The sequence below is a fragment of the Typopeltis vanoorti genome, chromosome 26, assembly GCF_054136105.1.
Source record: "Typopeltis vanoorti isolate ZY-2024b chromosome 26, IOZ_Tvanoo_1.0, whole genome shotgun sequence".
Lineage (NCBI taxonomy): Eukaryota > Metazoa > Arthropoda > Arachnida > Uropygi > Thelyphonidae > Typopeltis > Typopeltis vanoorti.
The window spans coordinates 30,048,586-30,072,151 of NC_143574.1; the positions used below are offsets into that span (position 1 = coordinate 30,048,586).

The 23,566-nt window shown below is 34.7% G+C and overlaps 1 protein-coding gene across 2 annotated transcripts in view; it reads left to right on the plus strand.

Moving 5' to 3' along the window:
- CtBP (C-terminal binding protein) overlaps nt 1–23,566 on the plus strand; it is a 182,766-nt gene that overhangs the window by 150,829 nt on the left and 8,371 nt on the right. For both annotated transcript variants that reach the window (XM_090414912.1, XM_090414913.1), the window contains exons 8-9: nt 1,055–1,186; nt 1,291–1,329. In XM_090414912.1, the coding sequence (XP_090271038.1) occupies nt 1,055–1,186; nt 1,291–1,329 (171 nt within the window). The remainder of the gene's footprint in view (nt 1–1,054; nt 1,187–1,290; nt 1,330–23,566) is intronic.

The following is a 23,566-nucleotide window of genomic DNA, read 5'->3' on the forward strand; positions in this document are numbered from 1 at the left end:
GGCTATACAAAAGACAGTTATGGTGGTTTGGGTTTATAACCAGGATGCACAATCCTTTTACAGAAGGAATGGTGAGCAGCTGAGGCAGAGGAAGACCAGGAAGATGGTGTGAAGCCTTGAAGATCTACTCAGACTTGACCTCATTCCAACTAATCACAATGCTGGCAGAAGACATGTAGGAAAGGAATCCATGGAACACTCAAACCCATCCTGAACTGAATGAATGAACACTGCAAAAGCCAAATGTAGGCCCAAATTTGTAATTGTCTTAAGCTTTTTGTCATTTGATGAGTAGAGCAATAGGAAACACTTACTAAGAATGAAAGAGAAATATATGAAAACAGTAATGAATATAGTATCATGATATCATTAAAAACATTTTACACAATCTGAATGCACTATATGTCATACAGTAACAAAGATAAAAGGTAGTCCAGTGAATGCCAAGGAAATGTTGCAGTCTTATACCTGTATGTCATTTATCTAATATTCAGTACTTTTCAATGTGATATACAAATAGCATGAACTATTTGTGTGAATGATGTAATGCTTTACGTTTTGTAATTTTATGACCATTATATAGATGTCAGTATTTTTGATGTCATTCTCTTTAGCTGTGCTTCAGAAGATGCTTAAGCACCTATTAGAATTGTTTTATCGGTTCATATGCACAGAATTTATTCCTGAACCTCTAGAGCAATTTTAATGAAATTCAGTATTTGGATTACTTATAAAAATTGTTAAACTGTGTTTATTTGGACCATTGACATTAGATAGATTTGGTTGCAGTTAAGGAAGTTTTAAATCAAAATAGAGGTCTGATCAAATCAGACTAGATCTGACAGGAAGACCAATTTGATAAAGAGTTATTAAGAGACTAGACGTGTGAAATGATAATCATTCTGGTCTATCATATCTGATATACCACTAGAAGGTATAACAGAAAATGAATTTCTTTTAGTTATTGTTCATGTTTCAGATGATTCTTAATGACAGGATATTAATTTGGTTGTACCATTGAAATGTTTAGATATGATTTCTTCCTCCTCCTTAGGAGCCTTCCTGGTAAATACTGCCCGTGGTGGTTTAGTGGATGAGAATGCTCTTGCTGCTGCCCTTAAAGATGGCCGTATTAGAGCTGCTGCCTTAGACGTCCATGAGAATGAGCCCTATAATGCCTTAGCTGGTATGTAAAGTTAACTTCTTTTTTTTTCTGCAGGTTTAATGATTTAAGCAGGTGAAAGCTAAAGAATAATTAAATACCTTAATGTATAACTTTTTTTCCTTTAGGAACTTCTGAGATAAGTTCAGAGAGAAGTCTACTTTCATGTAAGCTTTTTTTTTAATCCTACAATCAGTATTTAACTATTCATTTTTATTTAGAAAATTTAAAATACATAACATGTCCCCTATCCCTTGTTTCTGGAAGGAGAATTATTCTTTTTTTATAGTGCTCTAAGCAAAATATTCGTGATGCTACAATCGTAATCATATATGACTGTGGGAAAGGAAAGAAGATATTTTTAACTATTAAATTCATGCCTTAAAAAGCATATATTCACATATAACAATTACACATGTGTGTTGTTGTATGCAACCACCGCTGTCTCATCCTGATGGTACCACTGTTACTTCACCAAAGATATAGCTGACTTCCTGGCATTGCTCTTTTCTTCAGACTCCTGCATGGATGACCAAGGGAAATCATATCTTACCATAGTGGAATCCAAGAACCATGTTCCTTCTATAGTTTTTTTAAAAAGTCATCAGAAAACTACTAAATAACTTGGATAATAAAAAGTTCTGGTCCTAATGGCATCTCCTCAGTTGTTGTCAAACATTGTGCTCCAGAGCTAACACTGATCCTACATTGTCTCTATAATTTATTATACATTTCTAGTACTTATTCCAATGCATGGAAACAATCTCATACAAAAAAAAAAGGTGATAGAAGTTACTGTCAAATTACTGACCAATTGCCATCATCTCTGTCCTTTCCAAAATAACGGAGAATGTCATCAATAGCTAATTCCATCATTCAAGATCCACAGCTGACCTTGTAGCTTGCATCACCCACCTCTGGGCATTACCATGGATGGATTTGGAGAAACTTGTGCTATCACCCTTGACATTTCCAAGCTTTCAATCTTGTGTAACATCAAGGCCTATTGAACAAATTGCCGTCCTTTAGTCTCCCTTACACCCTCTGTAGTTGGGTAGCCAGCTTTCACTCTGGTCATTCTCTGAGAGTCATAGTAGATGGCTTCACCACTAATGCTGGAGTGCCAACAACCAGTATTGATTCCCTAGACATCGAATTAATCATGCTTACATTGATCTACATACTCATCCTCTAATGGGATGAGGACAATCTGGCAATGTTCAGGTGCTACCATAATAGTCTTGCTTTTCTGATGCAAAAGAGGTCCCAATATTACCCTCAGTAATATGCAGATCTTCAGATAAGATCTGATCTCTTTGCTTGAACTAATGTTTATCTCCAGTCTCTCCTGGCATAAACACATCACATCATTAGCCTCCTCAGCATCCAAGAAACTTGGCATGCACTTTTGTTCAAGAGCCTATATTTTACACCCAACCAACTCTTCACTACATACAGATCCCAAATCCATGTTTAGAATACTGCTTATCGTTGATTCTGTCGAGAGGCATGCAGTTAGACTCATAGATGATCCCCTCAATTACTCACTTCAACTTTTATCACACAGATGCAGTGTTTCAGCACTGTCTGTTCTATAGGTATTTCCAAGGTCACTGCATCAGTGACTTGGCAACCATCATTCCTCCACTTTCTGTTGCACCAGTTAATGCAAGCGCTGAAGCTGCTCAGCTCCCTTTCACTATTACAATTGCAAATTTTATCTCCAAAGCTGCTTCTATTCTTTTGCTTTTATTTCATCCACTTTTGTTGTCTGGAACAGCCTTCCTCAAGAAGTATTCCCAAACAACTACAACCTGCAACTCTTAAAGAACATTAATAAGCTTGTATTTGGTCCTCATCTGCACCCCACACACACATGGTGCTGTGTCTATAGGTCCCTCGACCTCTCATCTATGGAATTACTATTTTAAATAATAATAATAATAATCAGGATTTAAATAATTGCAAAAAGTCAAAATTATTTGTTTCTATTAAGCATGTTGGGAGTGGAGGAGGATTACATAATTTTGCCAGTGACCAAAACCACTAGTGGCATTATTATTATTTTATTTATTTTTTATATTGATTCTTATAAACTCAATGAGCTATACAAGCTTTTCCAGAGCAGGCTTTTACAAACACCCATGCATAGAGTGGGACTCGAACCCATGCCCGCAGGTTGGAGAGCTGGTATGCTATCCACTCAACCAGCCAGACATTCAAAAACATTCATTGAATGTTTTTGAATATCTTACTAACTATTAACTTAACAACCAGTAACAATAATGATAATAACATATGCAAACTTGCTTTATGGAAAGAAAGCACAGACTATGAGAATCTTCATATTAATGAATATCACAAGTAAAACTGATATATAAAGTTTTTACTTGATAAAGAAATCAATATTTATGGCTATGTAGAAAAGAAAATTAAAAACCTTAATTCTTCAGTTACATGATGAACATTATATAAGCACTGCATCTGTAACTTCATAAGTCTTCAAAATACTCTTCTGTTCAAGCTGTTGCTTTTCAATTGTACAACCCCTAACATGCTCTAAATTCCAAATTCAATCAACCTCAGAATACTGTTTACTACAGTTGGAATAGCTCATCAAAAACATTTCCTTAGATTGTTTAATAGGCTATCCTTTCTTCACAAATTCCTTCCAGTCACATTCTCATAGATGCCCAGTTTCTTTATTCTGCCTTTTTAATGTGTGTGTGTGTGTGTGTATATATATATATATATATATTTTTTTTTTTTTTTCATTATTGTTCTGTTTCCATAATAAATTTAGTTTAATCCTTGATCCAAGTGTAAGCAAACAAAGTTTGCACCTGAAAATATCTTCAGGACTGAGGTAAGGTGGTGCAACATCAGGCAACTCCAAGCAAAGGTGGACCAAGCTCTCATCACTCCTTGTCTCAGCATCTCCCATAATGCAAAGCACATCTCGGACATGTATACTGCTATGCATTAAGGGAAGGGCCACTACCCAGACCAGTTTCGACCTTTATTGAGGTCTTGTCAGTGGGAGGCAGACCCAAACGTGGAGATACTAAGGCAGAAGCAATAGGAGAGGTCATATTTACCTATACGAGTTGCCAACAGGTGTACCACCTTATTATTGAATTACTCTGGATTTAGAGAAAGATGTTGGAAGTTTATTTTGCACTTGGTTAGACTAATAAGTTTAGTTTAATCCTTTATCCAAGTGTTACACTTGGATAAAGGATTAAACTAAACTTATTATAGTCTAACCAAGTGCAAAATAAACTTCCAACATTGTTCTGTTTCCTTTAAACATATAAATACTGAAGTAGCTGCTGCTCATCATCCATATACAGTTGGATTTTAAACTTAGTGAACTAACATATCCTTTTTACCCAGCTATACGAAAAACACATTTAAAGAACTCCTTCTTTTTCTATTAGGGTATTCATGGGTAAGATTTGCATAAAACACAACAATAAGTCTGGGGTAGTGGTAACATCACTGTTAGTAATCCTTAAAGTGCATTGGGTTTAATTAAATCGTTAGTAGTTTTAATTGATTTATATCCAGAATAACCTTAAATGATGATCGACGTTTTAAGTTGATTTTGTAGGTAATGAGAGAAGTGGGTTATGCATTAGCTATAGTGTGATTTAGATTTCAGCAAAACCTTTGACTTATTCACATGCTGTATTCAAGATTGATTTATTAATGGATAAGAAATTGGCTGACAGGTTGATGGAGACAAACTAATGTGTAACAAAGGCTTGTGGAGTCAGGTAATTAGAGTGAATAAATTATTCCAAGCTTATTTTTGCACCCTCTGTCCAAAAAGAAACCGAACTTTTTGAAAATAGAAGAAATTAGTGGTGCCACCTGTTGTATCTTTTTGTTGTTGAAACCTTCATTAGAGTTGTTTCAACTATTTATGACATTTGTTTCATTAGAAGCCGAATTATAGTGCCAAGAGTGACCGTGTGTTTTGACGAACGGTCAGAAAATGAGTTTCAAACAGAGAGCTGCGATTGACTTTTGTGTTAAACTTGGTAAAGGTTTTACCGAAACGCATCGAATGCTTCAAAAAGCATACGGTGATGAATGCTTATCCCATACTAAAGTTTACATGTGGTTTAAGCGATTTCAAAGTGGTCGTCCAAAAATTGGATTAAGTGAAGTTAACATCCAAAAAGTGCATGATTTCATCAAAGAAAACCCGAAATCATGATTTCGGGTTTTCTTTGTTACCCACAAGTTAAGCGCCGACCAAAAATTGTATTGAATTGAACACTGCAAGGACTCAGACTTCCTTGAAATGATTGTTACTGATGCGATAACATGGTGTTTTGAGTATGATCCCGAAACAAAGCGCAAGAGTGCTGAGTGGAGACTATTAGAAGAGCGGCATCCGAATAAAAAGTTGCTTGGAGAAGTCAAAAGTAAAGAGAATGCTGATTTATAGGAGAGAATAAATGACTACTATTTGGGTTTTTTTGGTCAAATTTATTTTAAAACAAAGTTATACCAACTAATTTCATCAACTGTGGCTGCTGGTTTCATCAGGATAAAAGATGTATAAAAATAGTAAGAACACTTAAATGCTAAAAACTGTTAACACTGAAATCATAAAATAAATCGAATACAATTGTATTTTTTTATAAAAGCAGAAGAATGCGTACACGCATAGCGCATGTATGATCTGCTAGTTGTTGTGTACGAACTATTTGTAGTTGGCCGCAAAATTCAGTTCTGGTATGTTGAAAGATCTAATAAGGGTCTTTTAGATCTCGGGTAGAATCAGTCTTTGGTTTTGTTCTGAGCAGAGAACTGTTGTGGCTTCTTTTATAATTCAAGAGTGGAAGTCCTCCTCTAAGTAGGGCATTGAGCTTTTATCCCATTCTATAATGTGATTAGTCCTATTAAAATGAAAGGCTAACCCCGATTTGTCTTCTCTATTATTATTGACGTCTCCTATGTGCTCTTCTTCCTGATTTCAAAACTTCTTGAAGTCAGGTCAATATGGTTCAAGATCTATATCTTCAGTTTGTCTTTGTTTGGGGTCACAGAAAAGTATCTTGTGGATCAATTTCTTAGGATAACCATTCTTTGTAAGGTTATTTGATATCCGGGAAAGTTCAGCTTGGAAGTCTTTATCATCTGTCGTAATGAGAGAGGCTCTATTTTTTAGCATGTGTACAATGCTGAGTTTCTGAGAAATATGGTATGAAGAAGTGAAGTGTAAGTATCTACCTGTATTGGTGGGTTTGCGATAAACAGTAAGGTTGAAACGTCCATCTATTGATTTGATTAAAATGTCCAGAAATGGTAATTGGTTATCTTTCTTGAGCTCTAGAGGGAATTTAATTTTTTGATGTAAAGAGTTAATCTTGCTTAGAAAATCGAGCAAATCCTTTTTCGTATTTTTCCAAACAATAAAAATATCATCGATGTATCTCCACCAAACTGTGGGTTTGGAGTCTAGTTGAGATAAAATTATACTTTCAAATTTCTCCATAAAGAGAATCTGCACATGGTGGTGAAAGAGGGCTTCCCATTGCAAGACCTGTTAATTGCTGATAAATAGTTTTGTTCCATGGGAAAAAATTAATGTTAAACAATGATGGAACAAAGAAGTGATGTCTTGAGGGAATAAGCTTTCTAAAATGTCGATCACTTCTTCTACTGGGATGGTGTATAAACATGTAACATCCAGGCTTGCCAGAAGATCTGTATTGGAGATCGAGATGTTTTTTAATTTCTCCACGAAATGTTGTGAATTGTGGATGTGTGCTTTGAGGAGACCTGCAAGGTATTTTGATAATAAATAGGTAGGTGAATTAATACCATCAACGATTGGGCATAACGGTATACCATTTTTATGGACCTTTGGAGAGCCATATAGTCTCGGTGTCACTGGATGCGTAGATTTCAATCTTCATTTTAATTCTGTTGGCCAGCTATCCATAAGTAATAAATCGTTGGTATCATTATGATTCTTTAAAGTGGGGTCCGAATCTAGAACACAGTAAGTAGATGTATCAGAAAGTAACAATCTTATCTTTGTAATCATTGGTGTTTAAGATAACCGTACAGTTACCTTTATCAGCTTTTAATATGATAATATCTTTATTTTTCTTTAATCTAAACATGGCTTTTATCTCTGGAAGAGTGATGTTTTGATGGGGAGCTCTTGAAGAAGAGAGAATGATACTGCTTTTATGTCTGAGATCGTTAACTATGGGCTCCGGTAGCGACGAAACGGCCTTTTCTACACTGCATAATATGTCCACTTTAGGAATCAGATCGGGAGTAATAGAAAAATTAAAGCCTTTTTTGAGAATACTCATTTCCAGTTTAGATAAAACACGATCAGAGAAATTACATATCACTGTGTTGTCTGGTAAAGCAGGTTTTGACTGAAAATGTTTATCGTAAAGAACATTGAATTTCTTGATTTCACTTTGTTTACTGATTGAAAAGGTCTTCTCATAGCTATTATTTATCATTCTATCTAAAAGGGACCATAGGTTTTGGTCTAAAGTACTGGAGATATCCTCGTAAATCTAATAACATTGAATGTCTATTCGGTTTTGTTCAAATCTGGTGTTTTGTATCCGCTCACGTAAAAGTGCCGAAGATATTTTCAAATATATATGCTTAGCCTGTCTTGAATGGAATCGTTCTCTCAAAATAAGAAACTTAGGAGTTATATTATGGTTTCTGCATCTCTTCAGAAACATGAGTTGATTCAACAGTTTAGCCTTTTTACATTTAAGTAGCTCAAATCGACGTACCTGGTGTTTAGTTTTTTTTTTTTTGGTCAAATTTATTTTAAAACAAAGTTATACCAACTGTGGTTGCTGGCTTCATCAGGATAAAAGATGTATAAAAATAGTAAGAACACTTAAATGCTAAAAACTGTTACCACTAAAACCATAAAATAAATCAAATACAATTGTATTTTTTTTATAAAAGCAGAAGAATGTGTACATCACACGCATAGCTCGTGTATGATCTGCTAGTTGTTGTGTAGGAACGATTTGTAGTTGGCGGCAAAATTCAGTTTTGGCATGTTGAAAGATCTAATATCTCCAAAACACAGTCATCCATTTTTTAAATATGCCGGAGTTTACAACATACCCTGCTCGTGCGGCTTGAACTATATTGGCCAGACTTCAAGAAGTTTTGAAATCAGGAAGAAGGAGCACATAGGAGATGTCAATAATAATAGAGAAGACAAATCTGGGTTAGCCTTTCATTCTGCTAGGACTAATCACTTTATAGAATGGGATAAAAGTTCAATGTCCTACTTAGAGGAGGACTTCCGTTCCCGAATTATAAAAGAAGCCACAACAGTTCTCCGCTCAGAACAAAACCTTAATAGAAACCAAGGACTGATTCTTCCTGAGATCTGGAAGATCCTTATTAGATCTTTCAACATGCCAGAACTGAATTTTGCCGCTATCTACAAATTGTTCCTAAACAACAACTAGCAGATCATACACGCACTATGCGTGTGTGATGTACGCGTTCTTCTGCTTTTATAAAAAAATACAATTGTATTTGGTTTATTTTATGGTTTTAGTGTTAACAGTTTTTAGCATTTAAGTGTTCTTACTATTTTTATACATCTTTTACCCTGATGAAACCAGCAGCCACAGTTGGTGAAACTAGTTGGTATAACTTTGTTTTAAAATAAATTTGATTAAAAAAACCCAAATAGCAGTCATTTATTCTCTCCTATAGTTTGTGTGGTCAAAAATCACAGCATTACCAGAATGCTGATTTGTTTCTACGATTCCAGGGCATTATCCACAAAGAATTCATTCCGCCTGAGCAAACAGTCAATGGTAGTTTTATCTCGAAGTTTGGAAGCGATTGATAGTGAGAATTCATCGCGTATGCCATGAATATCGTGATGCAGGCAGCTGGTCACTTTTGCACGATAATGCACCATCTCATCGTTCGAACATTGTGAGACAGTTTTTGAGCAAAAACCAAGTTTGTGTGTTGAATCACTCACTGTATTCACCTGATTTAACACCCTGTGACTTCTTTCTCTTCCCCCAACTTCATTTGTTGATGAAAGGAAAGTGATACAACACCATTGAAAATGTTCAAGTGGCAGTAACCACGACCCTCGACAGTATCCCAAACACAGATATAAAATAACTCATTTAATTAATTAATTGACCATGCTAAACGCTGTAGCGAAGCTGAGGGAGAATATATTGATTGAAATAAATGATTTGAATAATTATAATTGGCCTGTGTTTTATTTTCTATCAAAAGTTCTGTTTCTTTTTGGACAGAGGGTGTAAGAGTACTTGTTTGCTATACGCATTTAATGATTTAGACTCAAAGTTAATGTGAAAATGAGTAGTATTGTTAATGGTTAAGCAGTGAAAGATGTATATATCATTTGATAAGAAGTCAGTATCCTTGCTGATGAGAAGTTATTGATGCTTTATAAAGAATATCCTTAGAACAGGTATTAAATTGCAGGTCTCAACTTTGACCACCCAAATTTTAAACAGATACTGTGAGAATCAAAAGTTTAAGGGATTCAGTTATAAATAATGATATTTAGTTGTTAGCTGTAATTTGTTGAACTTAACTAACATAATTCTGGAGAGATGATTTAATAGAACTTCATATACATACATCTTCAAGGCCCACCTTTGCTAATTGGGTTGTGTGGGCAGCAGCTGCAAGAGGAACTTCCAATGGTCACGATCCTCTGCCACCAAGCTTAGGTGTTCTGGTAGGATTCCCTAATGTGTCCACCCAAGGTTTTGGATATAATCTATCTAGCAGTCCTTGGCCTCCCACCCTCTGGCTTGGCAAAGAGGGCCTGCTGAGGGAAGCTCTCTTGTGGCATTCTGACCAGTCGCAACCCCTTGAAGGAACCTCATTTCAGCCGCTTGGATTCGTGTCTGCATTCTTTCAGTCATTACCCAACTCTCATGACCATAGATGAGAATGGGGACTAAGAATTCAGCAATAGGAACTGATGGGATATCAGTATAGATGCTAAAAGAGTGTTCAGCTGAACTATTTATTCCTTTGACCGACCAGGCTATATAATTTGAGTCCCAGAACAGGGAAGATTCTGCAGGGGGGGGGGGGGGGTTCAAACACCAATGTATCCATCTGTCGACCAATCAGTATCTCAGAAGTGGTAGTGAAGATTTTGGAAAAGTTGGTTAGGACTTGCATTTAGAAATGGGTTGACAAAGAATCTCTACTTTGCAATGAACAGTATGGATTTACTAAGGGAAGGTCATGTTTTGGCAACTTGCTGACATTCTATAATAATGTTACCAATGAACTAAACAAGGGGAATGGATTGTGCTATGCCTTTTGGCAGAATACTGTATAGCATAGAAAAAAAAAGGGTTGAATTATAAAATATTACTGTGGATAAGAGGATGGCTAATGGATAGATATCAAAAAGTGGTATATGAGAGATGTGAGTGTGCAAGGTTTAAGGTAACCAGTGGTGTACCACAAGGATCAGGTCTTGGTCCACTGTTATTCAATCTGTACATTAATGACATTGGGAAGGATATGACAGGTGACAGAGCTATTTGCTGATGATGTAAAGATAGGTAGGGTAATCAGGAATGTGGCTAATATGTGTTACAAGCAGAATGATCTGAATAGGCTGTGACTGTGGGCATGGGAAAATGGATGTCATTAAATGTAGTGTCATGCACTTTGGTGTGATTAGGTATCCAATGTTGTATTATATTGGTGGGATTATGCTAGAAGATGAAACTGATCAGGCTAGGGATCTTGGAGTGTTATTAGATAGCAAGTTGAAGTTCAAGAGCCATGAAACAAAGATTGCAAATACAACTCAGAGGATAATTGCACTACTGAAACAAACTTTGACATGCATCTTTATAAGGCCTTGATAAGACTTCACATGATCTATTGTGCACAGGTCTGGTCTCCCGGTGTGTGCTTCTGATATGTCTTGGGAAGAGAGAGAGAGAGAGTGTGTTAAAAATTAATCAGGATTGTGGACTATTGATTATGAGGATGCATTAAGAATTTGTAGACTGCAGACACTGGCAGGAGAAAGAGAGGTGATATGATTAAGACTTACAAACCTCTGAAAGGATCATACAAGATTTCAGTTGATGTAATGTTTTTATTTTATGGAGGGTAAGAAAAGGATGAGAGGGCATCCTTGGAAGATCATAATGAATGCTGCTAAGAAGAAGATGAGATCTAGATTTTCTCTTATTGAGTGGTGAGTGATTGGAATGGATTAGCATTAGATGTTGTGTGTGTGCAAGCAGTGTGAATGAATTCAAGAACAAGTATGATAGTTGGTGCGTGTAGTATGTGACTTCCCTTGATTGAGTCCCTGACTATTATTTAATCTCTCTATTAAATAATGGAGAGAGAGAGATTACTAAACTAGCAGTATGCAGGACAGTGTTCAAACCAGTTAGGGGTCTGTCAGTTGGGTTAGAAATAATGCAATGTAGATATGAGAGTTCTGAAAAATAATCAGGAGGGTGATCAGATGGCATCAATGGTAGAATCATATTAAAAGTTAAGATATTAGGAAAGAACTTGACATGGTTAGCATTCAAGAATGTGTGATTGATCAGATAATCTAAGATGGTATGATCACTTAAACAAAATGAGAGAGAAAAGGTTAGCAAAACAGTTTGCTTCCAAGGTGATAGAAATAAAACCAAGATCTAGGTGTATTGATTCAGTCAGAATTTCCCCTAGAAGACCGAAATAGTACATACAGTAATAGAGTGCTGAACAAGTAATAGTTAATTTATAGAGGAAGATTGTTGATAGATTAGTAATAATGTAATCATGTAGTACTGTCATGGTATCTGGTACATCCCTTGAGGCTACATATCAGGAAATCAGTGATGATAATAACAGAAGAAAACACTAAAATAGTCTTCATAAATACTGTTGAAGGTTTCTTGTTAATTTCTGCAGGATTCAAATGCTACTAACCTGTTCCCTTACTATAGTAAGTCTCTAAGCATATTGAGATATCATTAAAGCATTGATATGAGATACTCTTGACTCCTCGGAACTATATCAATGCTTTTTAATACAATATTATGGTACATAATAAATGATGTACTATGCATTTAATAAGAAACTTAAGATAAGTAATCTTACTTCTATTTTATATTCCAATATAGTATTTATAATATGATATTAGTTATTTTTAACATATTAAGTGAAGCAAGCTGAAATAACTGTAAATTTCATGCAGGTAAGATACAATTTTAATATGAATACAACTGAATATCTCCAAAAAGACAAGCTTGTCATTGGTAGTCCACACACAATACAGTAATACCTCAAGTTCGTGTGTTGCACTTGTGTGATTTTGCATATAGAGCTTTGATTTAGTTGGCATGTAATACCCTGTGCACACGGAACTTTGTGTGAAAACTGCTACTTTAATTTGACTTCGGCCTTAATCAGAGCTGTTTCTGTAATGTTTATCTTCATATTTTAATTCACCTGAAGTTTTTTTTTTTAATTCAGCAAATTCTGCAATAAATTTTCAAAGAAAAGCCTTGGATAAGCTTTCCAGAGAAAAAATAGAGGATGTGACGTTGTAGGTTAAGTTTGGACTGGATTTTAGTGAATCAATGCTTTGTACCATTAGAGACAATGTTGGACAAAAAGAAGTGTAAAGGTGTCACACATATGAACCACAGCTTGAGTTGCTGTGACTTGACCAGAGATTATGAAAAAAACAAAGAATTCTGGCATTATGGATTGAGCAAATGAAAGCATTCCTTTTTCTTCTGGCATAATTCACAGAACAAACCATATATAAAATATTTGTTTTATATTTGGGTTTTTCTTATAAATGTAATTTATAAATATTTGAAATAACAAATATTTATAAGTGTTTAAAAATTAATGATCCTGAAGTTAAAACATTTAATGCTAGTGCCACATAGTAGAATTTCTAGAATTCCAGAATTTTAAAGACCATCGCAGCTTCTACAGTTTAAGACTGATTTGGAGAATTTGCCACTGCTGCTAAAGAATCCAATGAAAATTTCATAGGCATATTGATAACTGTAATTAATGACCAAAATCTCAGACAAGTGTTTCACTTAGATGAAACTGGTGTGTTTTGGAAACACATACCCAGCTAAACATTTCTTCCATCAAAGAAAAATCTGCACCCAGTTTCAAAGTGGATAAAGTTCTATTCACTCTTTTGTTGGGATCTGATGCTGCTGGTTGATTCTACTTGAAGCGATTAGCAGTTAACACTAAAAGTAGAGTTATCCTTTTTTGCTTTGAGCAATTATGACAACTTATTTTTTAAAAAAAGTTGTCATAATTGCTTTGTTTGTAGTAGTTTCCCCACAGAAGTTTTCCATTATCCTAATCTGGAAAGATTCTATGCAAAAGGAAAAAAAATTCTGTTTAAAATTTTAATATTACTTGTCAATGCATTGGGCATCTACAGACTCTCAGAGATATAAATAAGAACATTAAAATCATTATTTTGCCACCAAACACTTCATTGCTAATCCAGCATATGAATCAGAAGTAATAAAAGCTTTCAAAATTTATTACTTTTGAATAAAATTATAAAAAAATTAAATACTAAAGAAAAGTAACATTTTAATATTGTATAAAGGCGTTATTTGCAAATCCAAGGATGAAGTAATGGTTGCTTAATTGCGATATGGAAGAAGCTTTTTCCTCATGCAGTGAGAGAGATTTACCACTATAAAAGAATTTAACAGATAATGCAATAGGTGAAACTGTTGGATTGGTGAAATCAAGTTGATGAAGCAGATGACAAAATTGTTGACTTACGAGAGGCTCATCATCAAGAACTAAAAATTTAGTTAAAGATTTAGTTCTTTGTTAACTTGATAAAATACTCACAACTGACTAGCAATGTATTCTACTCATTCACCACTCTCAAAACAAAAAAACTAGTCCTCATACTATTACTACCCACCCACTTATTCAATTTCCAGGGATGACCCATAAATCCACAATTTGTTGTCATAGTGTGCATTCTGCTGATCTTAGCCACTCTCTTGTGGATCTCCTTTTCCACCAATTCCTTATAACCAAGAAATTTAGTAGCCAGGCCTTAGCATAGTAATTCATGTAGACATATCAAGCATTTATAAAGGAAAATGGTAACTTCCTTATCTCTGCTTGTATGTTTTTTGATAACAAGTAATCCTGTGCACTACGTTAGCAACCTCAGCAGTATACTCTCTGAACTTCGACTCTCTAACCCCCCCCCCCCCCACAAACACACACGCTAAATCCCCCTCGGCTTCATCAATTTCTTAGAATACAGTTCCATCAATATCATACACAACTTGTAATTTTCATTCCTAATACATAACTACACTTTTGCACACACAATTCACACTCATTATCTTTTGCTCATACTGTTGGCCTCTTTAAATCACCCTACATGCTGTCTGTATCAACTTGATTGACTATTACGCTACACAGTTTTGCATCAATAAACAACTGAATGTTTCCCTTGAAATTATATCCTATATTATTTATTCAAATTAAACAGTGGTGGTCTATGCACAGAGTCCTTCAGCACACTGCTAGTCACCTGAATTCTTCCATTATACTGTTTTTTATATATATATATATATATATATATATCTGTCCCTCAGCTGCACACACATATCCATTTCATTAGTTTCAAATCCATTCCCATTTGTTTTTCAGTTTGTGTAACAGAATTTCATGCAGTATTCCTTAAATGCCGTTGCAAAATCCAGCAATGTCATCATGTAGCCATTCCCTTTATCAAACTCAGCTTTCACTCTGTTATAAAAAGCTGTAGGTCATGAAAGTATTAACAGCTCTTCACAAAGCCATGGTACCCTCCATAATGTCATATTCTTATCTGCCCATTCTGTCTTTGACTTAGTTTTATGAAGCGAAGCCAGTTTTGTTTTTCTTTGTTTTAGTTTCAGTTAATCTTGGAAATATAAAGTTATATTTACGAGTTAAAATGAAATATAAAGTTACATGTGTGCATTCTGCTGATCTTAGCCACTCTCTTGTGGTTCTTCTTTTCCACCAGAAGTGGATTCAGAAATGATAAAGGCAGCATGAAATCTGAAGATAAAGACATCATAGATGTTTGGAGTAATTATTTTTGAAAGACTGTTAAATAAAACAAAGTTGACAGAATGGTGATAGAAAATATTCAAAAATAATATATCCAAACATCTATGATGTCTTTATCTTCAGATTTCATGCTGCCTTTATCATTTCTGAATCCACTTCTGGTGGAAAAGAAGATCCTTTTAGAAAAAGCCATCAAAAACCTAAATGTGGGGAGGCAGCTGAAATATATGAAATATATTCAACCATTTCTAGCTGAAATGTATTTCATCCAGAAATACTCAAATATGGGGGTTAAAAAGATTTACAGTGGCTGCACTAAATAATTCAAATAAGAAATCATGGGAATATTAGTACCTACCAAGCATAAGTGAATGCTTGGTAGGTACTTAATGAAATTACAAAAATATAGAGCCAAAAGGCTTCGATTTGGCATCTTCCATTCCAGGTAAGGAGGAGGTAGTTTCAAATGAAAAATGACAACCAATTTTTTAGGGGCTGTGTTTGTGTCAAGAAAGATCAGAGGTATAAGTTAGCTGAAGAAGAGAAATCTGATCTTCATTGGAGATCTGAATAATATCAGAAGTAGTGGGACAAGATCTTGCTTATGAGAAATAAGTTATGTATTTTGGTAACACTGATGTTCAGAAGGTTGAATTCCAGATAATCTATGAAAAACAGTTTCATATGTAGAGAAATTTCCCTTTGGAGTGTTCTAGTTAAGATTTATGTAAGCATACTTAAGAAGAGGTTGAGAAAATTTGTCAAAGAGGAACTTGGAAAAGAACAAGCTGGGTTGGGGCCACACACAGGTTATCAGTATCAGATTTTCACTTCAAAGTGAAAGTTAAGTAGATAGTTAAGAAATCATGGGAATATTCATGTCAATCATATCATGGTAGTCAACCAGGAGGTTGACTACCATGATATGATTCATGGGTAACTACAGGCATAACAATATGTGGTGAGGATACTATCTCTTCCACATATTGTCATAAGTATTCATGACTATAATCCATGTGTGTTCACGGGGACCAGTTTGCCTGTTCTGAGGGATGAAAAACCCGAGATTCAGGGTGAAAAAAAATCTCCTACCTCTGTATGAGACTGGCTAACTCATCTTTAGTCAAAAGAGACCAGATAAAGATTCCCTCACATCATTCACAATAATTGAACCAGGTATTTCTAACCAAAGGGCTTCGTCTATACTGATTGAGCTATGAAGGATCTTATGGATCCAGCTATATTTTATAGCCAAATATAATAAATGCAAAAGAATTTTACCAGAGTGCTCTTATTAAAATATCAGAGTTGCCTTGGTTGTGCACTACTCAAGACACAAGCTTTGCTGAAGAGCCTTTCTGTTCATTTGTTTGGTACTAAAATTAGGTTTCATCCAACAGTTGCTTCTTGGAGACCAGGCAAAAACTTAATACTACAGCAGTCCAATGTCAGTAAGTTAAATTCATTGTAAGTGAATGCTTGGTAGGTACTTAATCAAATTACAAAAATATAGAGCCAAAAGGCTTCAATTTGGCATCTATATTGGTGATCACTAAATAGTTAAGGTGAAATTGGCAAACACCTTTCAGTTGTTTTGAGAGGATTGTCTTTCTGGTAAATTATCAGAGAAGGCATGCAGCAAGCCATTCATGATATAATGGGAGGTAATTTTCCATGGTTTTCTATGCAAGGTTTTGAGGTGAAGACCAATTCTAATAGGTCATATCATTGGGTGATTTTAACATGGTTTCCTCTTTATATAAAAGAATAGAAAGTCAGAATTTGTGTCCCAGATCTTGACAAGTGATCAAAAGCTTAACTATCATTTGAACAAAAAAGCAAGTTTTTAGCATTCATTGCTTTCTTAATTGCATTTATTGATTTTTATAGATATTGCAGGCTGTAGTGTAGCCTGAACAGCTTGGTTTTTTGAGGTATCTTAACCTGCTTTTCACACATGTATTGGAGACTTGGGCTTAGATAGTGGTTGGGGATTTGTTTGGAGTGAGGAATGAAAGCTATCATTCCATTGAGGATTTCATTTATTTGATTGAAACAGGTACTTGGATCAAGAAGGTAGAAACAGTGTGCAGACCATGGAAAGGAGAAGTAAAAATTCACAGAGAACATATCACTTGGTCCAGTTTTTGTGACAAAAGCCGTGAAATGGAAAATGGCTGGATAAGGGCTGTTCAGTAGAAAAGGAAATTGGACAGCGTTACGATCTTGCTTACCGAAAGAATAGCTGGTTAGAAAATGTCATCATGGTGAGGAGAATGAAAATTGTTCAGTATTCAGCTTAGTAGATCAACACCTTGTGTTAAATCATTACTAACTGGAAATATTATTTTGAACTGTTCAATAGAGAATGGAGGCCAATTTGAATTACGAACATTGAAAGAAAGACAATCTCACTGTTCAGATAATTAGACTAAGAAATTCACCTACAGTGATAATCAAATGAGTGCAGATTGGAGAATGGTAAAGCAACAAAAATTTTGAACCGGAGTGGTTCCATAGAGGGAATTCAAGGTGGTTATTCCATGGAAATGTCAGATCTGACAAATGCATGTGCCATCCTTCTCACGGAAGGAATGCAGTGGATGGATGGTGTGGGCCCTGGTACCCTCTCCCCCTTCCAAAGGGGGGGGGACACTGGAAAATTTTCCAAAAATCTTTTCCTAATTAAAATTCATTTTTTTATTTATGTTGTGTCGTGTTTTCTATTTCTATACTACTTATGAATTAGCGGTCACATAAGATGGGAATACCTTATAGCTCTCGGGAATCACAGCCGCTATGAACACAAGGCGAACGAAGTAATGCTCAGGCGGACCGAGCGCTAAAAATATTTTTATCTGTTCAACTCAGCTCATCCCAAGATTAAATCCTGAGTGGTAGATAGCTGATAGGTGTGCCAATTTAGAGATGAGATTAGTGAGAAATAACAGGTCAGATTAAGATGTATGTAATTCACAGTTCACATTATTGCTTATGTTCAGGCTACAAAGGTTAGTGAAATGGGTTTGAAGGTTTTGCATTGCTGTACAAATGTCACAGTAATTATCATACCACACTAAATTCATTCACCATCCATGCACTCACCACATTCTATGCAAAAAGTCCTACTTATGGCCGCTTTCTTATTCTTGCCCTTTCTTCCTTTTGCGAGATTCCCAGCAGTATCCATCTGGTAAGTCACTCTCAGTAAATTGATAAGTCCTAATCATATCACATTTTCCTTCTATTTACAATGCACTGCAGAATACCTTTTCCCTTCGTAATTGACATTCATAAGATCTTATAGTACCTTTTGTTACCCACCTTAGTACTCTCCCCAGAATTTCCTTATATCTCTGATCAGTGTTTTTTTTTTTTATTATTATTATCAAAGCAATTCTTTGTCATCTTTGCGATGACATGTGTGCTGAACTTTAATTCACCCCCCCCCCCCCAAGATCCTTTACTTCTGCTTCCTACAAGTTTTGTCCTCTCCATTTCTGATTTCTAGAATGTATAGCTTTGCATCTAGACACCTAAATCTTGTATCCCCAGTAATTTCATCTCCAAACTTTGCTTTATCTACACAAAACTGAATACCCTTTCTCTCACCCCATGCACACATTTTACAAAAAAAAAAAAATTCATAATCATTGGTATATAGGGTTGAAAAATAGCAACAGAGCATGACAGTACTCTAAGAAAAAGTCAATGCACTGTCATCCTGTCTTAATAAACACCACTTCTTGATACACGTCTTTGATATAACTGTCAACTCTCAGCAGTCTGAAAAAAAAAAAAATGTAGATTACTAATTATCTAATACCTTTACTGTCACAACCCCAGCAATGCAAATTTTGTCAGTACAGTACATTGCATTATCTCATAAGAATGGCCACAATAGAGGTCAACGAGTTAGTGTCTGTCCTGTATTTTCTCAAATAGCAACATAATTCCTTAAAAGAAACTTTAAACTTGTATTCAGTATCAAATGGGATGTAATCCTTTCATACAAAAGAATAATTGCATCTTTCTACTAGCTGGTAAAGTTCTAAAAATCATAGAAATAATCCATTTTCCACTCATCACTTGACTGCTCTTCAGAAAATTTCATATTTGAATACTGCTGCTTACAAGGTCATTTTGTGTGGATACTGCAAAGTTGGGAATTATATTGATATATGGGAAAAGCTGTAGCTCTTTGGATTTTTACTTCTTAAATGTTGCCTCACCAGTTTGAGACGGATGAAGAGATGACCATTCTACACTAAAATGAAATGGATTATGTACTATGTAATAATAAAGAAATAGTTCAAGATACCTCAGTACTAAATCAAGTAAAAACAGGAAGTGACCACAGACTGGTCAGAGCCAAAATTAAAATAAACCCCAAATTGGAAAGAATAAAATGGTTAAACAACAAAAAATCAAAAACAAGAAGAAGGATTACGAAGAAAAACTCAATCAAAAACTAGACTTAATAAATATCTTTGAAGAAGAAGACAAATAAAATAAGCAAAAACCTAACAGAAGTAATAATCTCAGCAGCCAACGAATTCAAAAGCAACAAACAAAAAAAAAAGACCAGAGGAAACCTTACGACTACTAAAAAAGAGACGAAATATGAAACAAGACAAAACTTTATTTCTAAAATAGAATATGCAGAACTATGCAAAACAATAAGGAAAAAGATGAGAAAAGAAATTAGATCTTATAACACTAAAAAAATAAAAGAAATAATTGAAAACAATAAAAATATGAAAATACTAAGAAAATATTTATTGGTTGGCAAAAGTCAAATAACTGCAATAAAAGATAAGAATGGAACTACAATAAGGAACCAAGAGCAAATCCCAAGCAGGCTAGAAGAATTTTATAAAGAACTCTATATATAGTGATCCTTCAATAGATAAATATAAATAACTCTTCTCCATTGCATATGGAATTCATCCACCCCATTCACTTCAGATGAAATAAAACAAGCATTAAAACAAATGGAAAATATCCTGGTGAAGACCTAATTCACACAAAATTAATTAAATGGGGAGGAAACAATATAATTCACCATGTTACAAACTTATTAAATCTATGCCCAGAAGAGGGGAAGATACTAGAAAATTGGAAAAATTCTACTCTGATACTGTTATTTAAAAAAGGGAACAAAGAAGAAGTAAAGAACTATAGACCAATTAGTATTCTCTAATCCATACAAAATTCTCACAAAAGTAATAACAGGTTAACACCTCTTCTTGACTCAAATCAACCAGTAGAAAGAGCAGAAAAAAACCAATTGCCTCTCTGTTTGGCCTTCATTGATTCCATCAAAACTAATGCAATAATCAAAGCACTCCAGAATCAGGGAGTTCCTGGAGAATAATGGACCTCCTCCAGGCAGTATAACTCACTGCAACAATCCAACTTCACACAAGTAGCAATAAAATATCAATTGAAAAAGGTGCCCAACAAGGAGACTCTCTATCATCCAAAATCTTTACAGCAGTCCTTCAAGAAATATTTAATAATATAAACTGGACAAACCTTGGTATAAAAATTAATAACAGAAACTTAACACACCTAAGATATGCAGATGATATCATAATTTTTGCAAACACTCCAGAAGACCTATATCATGAAAGCAGAAAAGTTGGTCTAAAGATAAACAGAGAAAAAGCTAAAATCGTGTTTAATCATTTTGTAACACCAAAAAACATAATAATAGAAAACAATTTCTTGGAAAGAGTCTCTTCAAATATATCTTTGGTCTTCTCAATGATCTGACTGTGGACTCCAAAAGGAAATAAATAGGAGAGTTCAACTTGCCTGGAGTGCATTCAGAAAATTGAAAAGCATTTTTCAAAACAATAATGTCTCACTCTGTTTAAAAAGGAAGACATTTAACCAGTGCATACTTCCAGTCATCTCATATGGTTGTGAAACTTGGTTGCTAACAAAAGCACTGGCATATAAATTAACATCTCGAAGAAAAATGGAAAGGTTGATGCTAGGCATCACATTAAAAGATAAGAAGCGAAACACCTGGATAAGAAGCCAGACTCGCATCACTAACATCATTCTTCACCACAAGCTACTGAAATGGAAATGGGTCGGACATCTATCCAGAAGAGAAGATGAGCGATGGACCACCATACTAATGAACTGGATTCCAAAAGAAGGGAAACGAGAACGTCCTAAAAGAAGGTGGAGTGATGAATTGACGAATCTTGGCAATGATTGGGTCAACCATTGCCAAGAACAGAAAAAGGTGGAAAGAACTGGAGGAGGCCTTCGTCCAGCAGTGGACAGAAAATGGCTGAAAAGAAGATTTTCTGAACAGGACTTCTCCTTGACAAAAATCATATTGGAAGATTCACTTTTCTTTCTGTAGTTTGGTCTGTTACTTGTTAAGACTCCAGTATTTCCAGATCTTATATTTTAGTCTTCCAAAGTACATCTAACTACATCAATCCACCTAGATCTTGGTCTACATCTTGTTCTTTCTCCCAACATTAAACATCTCTTTTGCTCACCTTTCCCTTCTCATCACTTTATTTCTAACCCATCTTTCAGATTCATAAGTTGAACTTCATATGAAGTTCAACTTATGGGTCTGATATAAAAGATAGTGTTCATATGAACACTATCTTTTATACTGCCAGTTTAGTATTTTTGACAGTTTCTCTCTTATTCCATATAAATTTATTTAGCTGGCTCAGTATACCAGCTCTTTGCTTATTCTGTTGTCTGTTTCCTTATTTAATTTGCCATCTTCATTGGAATTTGTGCCTAAATTGCTGAAATATTTTACTTGTGCTTTAGATTTTCCACTGAGAAGTAAGGTGGTGTTTTCCTTGTTCATGCCCAATTAGTTGTTGCAGTTATTCAAGTTAGTTAAAAGAATCAAGGCTTGGGACTGAATTTATTTAGGAGTAAAACACCTGTGTAAAGTAAAGGGCTGAGTTGAATATCTCCAGTTTTGATTTTAGGTTTAATGCCACTTCCTTCATAGTGTGATCTATATTTATGATCAATAAGAGTGAAGATAGTTTGTACCATTGTCTTATATCAGATTATAGATCAAATTATCTTCCTTTACCTCCTTCAGTTTAGATACTGACTTACAACTTAAGTGTACTGTGTATTGCTCTGTATAATATCCGATTTACTTTATATAACATATCCTTTTGATCAGCTTTCTCTTAGCACTTTGTGGTATACCTTTTCGAGATCTACAAAACTTAAATATGGATCCTATGATTTCTTAGTCATTTGTCTTAAAGCAAAAATCTTATCTTGGCTGCTGTTATTTTACTTAAACACAACTTGTTCTTCCACAATATTCCATGACTATTTTTAGCCTCTCAGTTCTATTTTTTTTCTTTAGATAAGTACTAAAGAAAGCTCTCTTCCAATCATCCAGTGTTATGTGATGTACCTTCCTGTGACAAATCCTCAAACTCCATGAAGGTGTCATATACAGTATCAATTCAACCTGCCCAGGTCCAAATTATGCACTTCTGGATTTAGCCACTGTAAAACTTTTATATCTCCATATTTGAGTATTTCTGGTTGAATATCATCTCCAGTTACCTTTTCAGGTTTTTTTTTTTTTTTTTTTCTACCAGAAGTATTGATATGAATTCCTGATTGCATTCCTCTTGCATATTTTCTATCACATTTCTATAACTGCTTGTTTCATTTGACAATCTTTCAAAGTAATTTCTTCAGAATATCTCTAGTTTTTATGTCATCTTTTTCATTGATGTTTATTTAAGTTTTATAGATCTTGAAAAGGTATATAACAAAGTTTTAAGAGAAAAGCTAGTCAAAAGGCCATGTTATATGAAGTATTTTTTTTTATAATAATCTGTTCCCTTTCAAAAAAAGTTTGTTTAGCAGTCCCCAAAACATTATTATTATTATTATTTATTTATTTTAACATGACTTGTTTAGCTGCTTTTACATATGGCTGTCTTGTATTTTTCTCTGTATCCTGGATACAGAGACTTTGTATCCAGGACTGTCTCTAACTTGACCACATACTTTCCTGGCTGAAACAATCAGTAATTTCTTCAGAGTTTTACTTTTACACCTTAGACTCTACGGTCTCCAAGGTGTTGCCTCTCACTTTCAAGCTCTTAATATTTATGCAGCTGCAGTTACCTCTGAAAGCTACTGTTTTTATTTTTCTTATATATATATATATATATATATATATTATTTTATTTATTTATTTTTTCCCCAATTGCTTCATTTTTATCC